Source organism: Sinocyclocheilus rhinocerous, unplaced genomic scaffold (assembly GCF_001515625.1).
Source record: "Sinocyclocheilus rhinocerous isolate Xijiao unplaced genomic scaffold, SAMN03320098_v1.1 scaffold2648, whole genome shotgun sequence".
NCBI classification, from domain to species: domain Eukaryota; kingdom Metazoa; phylum Chordata; class Actinopteri; order Cypriniformes; family Cyprinidae; genus Sinocyclocheilus; species Sinocyclocheilus rhinocerous.
The window spans coordinates 136278-141283 of record NW_015655994.1 but is presented as its reverse complement, the minus strand read 5'-3'; the positions used below and the strand labels follow the sequence as shown (position 1 = coordinate 141283).

Here is a 5006-nt window from a genome sequence, read left to right as displayed (position 1 = left end):
CACACACACACACTCTCACTCTCTCACACACACTCTCTCTCTATCACACTCACTCACTCACTCACTCACTCACTCACTCACTCACTCACTCACTCACACACACACACACACACACAAACTACAGCTTTAGGACAAAACCATTTAAGCAAGTGTGCAAACACAATGCTAGCACGCGGAGCCGTTTCATAGCTTCAGTTTAACCTCAGATGTCTGTGACGTTAAACCAGATGTGCTGTTAGTCAAGCAGCTGCTATAAACATGTCAATAGTTTAACCTAGCAAGACTGGGTAAAAAACTCACCATAGAAGAAGACAGTTTGCGCTAATATGCGCTATAGCTCCCCTTGTGGTTGTGGATTGCAGCTGTTTCAGAACACAACACGCTTGTGTTTGTGTACTTGCATAAAGTGTGTTTCAGACCTAAAGCCATCAGATTCTTTCCTCTTCCTATATTTCTCCAGCATCTCAGCAAATGTTCTTCCAGTATGATTAATGGGAACGTTAGCAGAACATATTTGTGTTAGCTGGTATGATCTGGGCTCCTGTAAACTGATATTTACTGTAATAATCGATGGTTTGGATGGATATTTGGCCTGTATGTCGCCGCTGGTGCTATTGTATCGGTTACACTGGTGCGGGAGGAACCGTTTGTATTATTACTGCTTGTGGTCCAGTGCTGTCGTTGTTGTTTACTTGTTTATTTGTCTTGGGGTGAGTTACACTGAACCCAGACTCGAACCCTCACACCTGATCTCAGGTCAGAGGTCAAGACCTGTAAGCACTGATCTGTCATCAACAATCACCTGAAGAACGCTACTGAACGCAGCATACTCCGCATTTACTGTAATATTAGCTGGTCCAAACTATTTTTGCAATTTAATAAACTTTTTTCTGTACATTTGAATGCAGTCTGTAAGCATGAAACCGTATAGAATAGGCTTTAAACATTTCAGAGCATTTTAATGTGTATAAAAACAAGACTGAGACTATATCACACAAACCGAAAGACTGGGCAGAGTTGAAAACTATCAAAATGCCATTTTAATTGATGGTTTCTTAGTAACTATACACAAAGCCATTTACGCGATTATGATCGCTCGAGATCTGTTTTCTTTGCTTCTGACTTAACTGTATGTAACCTGCACCTTAACATTATTGCTTTTGAAGAAGAATTAAAATAACAATTATTGATATAGTTTGCCGTCAGGTGTCTCACAGTAACTCGCGCCGTTCCCGTCAGAGACCGTTAGCAGGGTTGCCAGGTTTTCACAACAAAACCCAGCCGATTGCTACTCAAAACTAGCCCAAAACTAGCTTAATCGCGTTCTGGGGGGTAAAATACACTTTTTTGGCGGGGTTCCCCTGGTAAACGTCACATTCCAGAAGCTAAATATCACGTTACTGGGGTCGCTTCAACCCGCGGCTAGTGTTACAGTAGCTCAATTCCGCGGGAAACCCGTGCACCTGGCAACACTGACCGTTAGTTTCTGTGCAGCTCTGACTGACTTTTCACATTTTCAGAGAATCGAACGTTTTCTTAGGTCTTGTGTTAATGAATTCATCTCTGTGTGAAACTGGACACTCCAACGGCAAAAAATCAACAGCAAAACTCGTATAAACGTGAATGTCGTAAGAGAGATGTTTATATTTCAGATTCCGAGCAGATACATCAGTTGGGTCTGTGTATCATCCGACCATTCAGTTCAATCTGGCAACCCAAAAACACTGAAAACCTGTCGTATTTCGTTTTTCTGAATGAACCAAAAATCGAAAGTTGGCGTTCCGTGGACGAATACACTCGAGAAATGTTAAGATCGTTTTGTTCAGTGTTGTCAACTAATTTTCAGGGAAAGTTGCTAAAGGAAGCTCGTCATCGCACAATGACATTATTACGTAATTATGACGCAAAATTACATCAAATCTCAGGAAGCAAATATTTAATGTTAATTTAGATTTGTTCATAAAATGATATTAAAATATAAATAACTGTATTTTTGAATACAACATTGAATTATTGAACACTTACACATTTTTGAACAATTACAATTTAAGTTTTTTATTAGCTAGTAAACTATAAAACTACACATTCTGAACGATTATAGTTTTAAGCAGTGTATTAGCAGTTAGTTAGTATAAAAATAGGGCTGTTAATATGAAGGAATTTTCCGTATTGATTTTTCACAGGTTTTTTACCTGCATTTTAAATTACTCATTGTATTTTGTGTTTCCGGGTTACAATGGATAATGAATAATGGATAACAATTGCAAATAGCAGCTAACGATTTTCCGTATTGATTTTTCACAGGTTTTTTACCTGCATTTTAAATTACTCATTGTATTTTGTGTTCCGGGTTACAATGGATAATGAATAATGGATAACAATTGCAAATAGCAGCTAACAATTCATGATGTGTGTACTGCTAGGCATCTTTGGTTTCCTCATTTTGTGTGATTTAGATGGAAAATGTGTGCCTTTTTATCATTTGAGTCACTTCTCAAAAGTAGCTAAAAGTTGCCAAATAAATTTTTAAAATAGCTAAATTTGTTGGCAGGTGCTTTTGGAAGAAAAAGTTGCTAGGGTAGTATGAAAAGTTTAGCAAAATTGCTAAGTTGGTAACACTGGTTTTGTTGAACAAAACGGAAAACAAGATTTTAATTAATGTTATTACACATACAAGTAATAAACGAGCCATCTTTCCATTTCTCAAATGTATTCCTTCACGGAACGCCAAGTTTCAATTTTTGGTTCATACTGAAAATCGGAAAAACTAAATATTGACGGGTTTTTACCGTTTTTCGTTTGCCAGATGAATGATCGGATGAAACACAGACCCAGTTTACATCACTGATTATTAAAACTGACCTGTCAACAATCAGGTGAGGAAAAAACATTATAGTAATATTACTGCAAATTACAAATTATTAAACATTACAGTTCACAACTGCTTCAGATATAAAAAAAAATGGTTCTATTCACTTCAAGTCAGTTACTGAATCTCACATGAACTATAAATATTACAGTAAAATACTCGTGTGTTGAGTGTGTCAGTGTTCAGGGAATGTGAGTCTGGAAAACTTTCTCATTACAGTAACATGAATTATTAGAATAAACTGTGCTTAATTCTCATTATAATAAAGTCACATTGTAAAAAAAAAAAAACTTTCTTTAAACAAAATACTTTTTTTCTTTTGGTTTTGGGGTAACTAGTACTCTGACGGGCTTTATAAGATTTATATGGAAGCTCGTTTCCACCACAGAATAAAATAAAAAAGGTAATTGTGACATTTTAGCTAGGGTATTGTGAGCTATAAACTTGTTTATTCGCAATGGTGAGATATAAACTCGCCATTCTGAAAAGAAAAGTCAGAATGAATAAAAAGTTGCAATTACCTTTTCTATTTATATATAAGATATAAACTCAAAATTGCAGGAAAAAGTCAAAATTCTGAGTTTAATATCTCGCAATTCTTTTTTTTTCCTCCTTTGCGGTAAACAAAATCCAAATTGTGAGATATAAACTCAGAACTGTGGAAAAAAGTCTAATTGTGAGATTATTTTTTTTTTATCCTGTGGCAGAAACAAGCTTCCATAGATTCAGCACTTCTGTATTGCATTAATACAGAAGTGCACATTTAGCACACAAAACCCAGTGTAAAGAGGTGGCACTGAAATGGGTGTGGATCAGCTGCCTGCAGACGGCAGTGCCGGTGTCCTGCGGCGGATCTCCTGCTGGAGCTGCTCCTTCAGTGTGGACACCTGCTCCTCCAGACCCCTGACGCGCTGCCGGTGCGCTCTCTCTCGGGCCGCCAGCGCTCGCTCCGCCTCTCTCTGACTGACGCGCAGTCTCTCAGCCTCCCGATGGGCCGCCTGCTCGCTCGCGCTGGGACTCTGCTCCAGTTCCGCCAGCTGAGTCTGAGACAAAAACACGCCACACATACACACCGCTGGTCCGTAACCAATCAAGTAACAGAGACAACCCACTGTCACCATAGCAACAGCAGAAACCATAGCAACCCCAACACCACGGCGAGTATGTTCCTGATGCTGCTGCTCTACTGCACTACGAAGCGCTTCAAACACAAACACGACCTGTTCTTAAGGCCCGCTCACACCGCGGATAACTATAGCGACAACTGTGAATTTATAATAATTGCTCTAATTGAGAACAGTTAAGTCCACACTGCAACGGTAAAGATAACGACACAGAGGAACGATATCATCAGAATCACTTCCAGAACGATATTTCGTTATCACCTGTTGGTGTAAACACTAATATAGTTATTGTTGTAACTATCGTCTATTGGTGTAGACGGTAATATATATATCATTATAGATAGCATTATAGTTATCTTTATAGTTTTTGTTCATTGGTGAGGACACCAACATAGTTATCGTTATAGTTATCTTTATAGTTCTTCTACTTGGCATAGACGCTAGTATAGTAATAGTTATCGTTCATTGGTGTGGGTGTTAATATAGTTATCGTTATAGTTCATTGGTGTGGGCGTTAATATAGTTATCGTTATAATTATCGTTCATTGGTGTGGGTGTTAATATAGTTATCGTTAATTGGTGTGGGCGTTAATATAGTTATCGTTAATTGGTGTGGGCGTTAATACAGTTATCGTTAATTGGTGTGGGCACTAATATAGTTATCGTTCATTGGTGTGGGCGTTAATATAGTTATCGTTAATTGGTGTGGGCGTTAATATAGTTATCGTTAATTGGTGTGGGAACTAATATAGTTATCGTTCATTGGTGAGGACACCAACATAGTTATCGTTATAGTTATCTTTACAGTTCTTCTACTTGGCATAGACGCTAGTATAGTAATAGTTATAGTTCATTGGTGTGGGCGTTAAAGGGGTCATATGATGCGATTTCAAGTTTTCCTTTCTCTTTGGAGTGTTACAAGCTGATTGTGCATAGATAAGATCCCTGAAGTTGCAAAGACTAAAGTCTCAAAACCAAAGAGATATTCTTTATCAAAGTTAAGACTCTGCCAC

The 5006-nt window shown here is 38.0% G+C and overlaps 1 protein-coding gene across 2 annotated transcripts in view; it reads right to left on the bottom strand.

Moving 5' to 3' along the window:
* Positions 1–3534: 3534 nt before the first annotated feature.
* Positions 3535–5006, bottom strand: part of LOC107719028 (rootletin-like) — a 19447-nt gene continuing 17975 nt past the window's right edge. For both annotated transcript variants that reach the window (XM_016526315.1, XM_016526316.1), the window contains one exon: positions 3535–3912. In XM_016526315.1, coding sequence (XP_016381801.1) covers positions 3682–3912 — 231 coding nt within the window. In that variant the 3' untranslated portion in view covers positions 3535–3681. The remainder of the gene's footprint in view (positions 3913–5006) is intronic.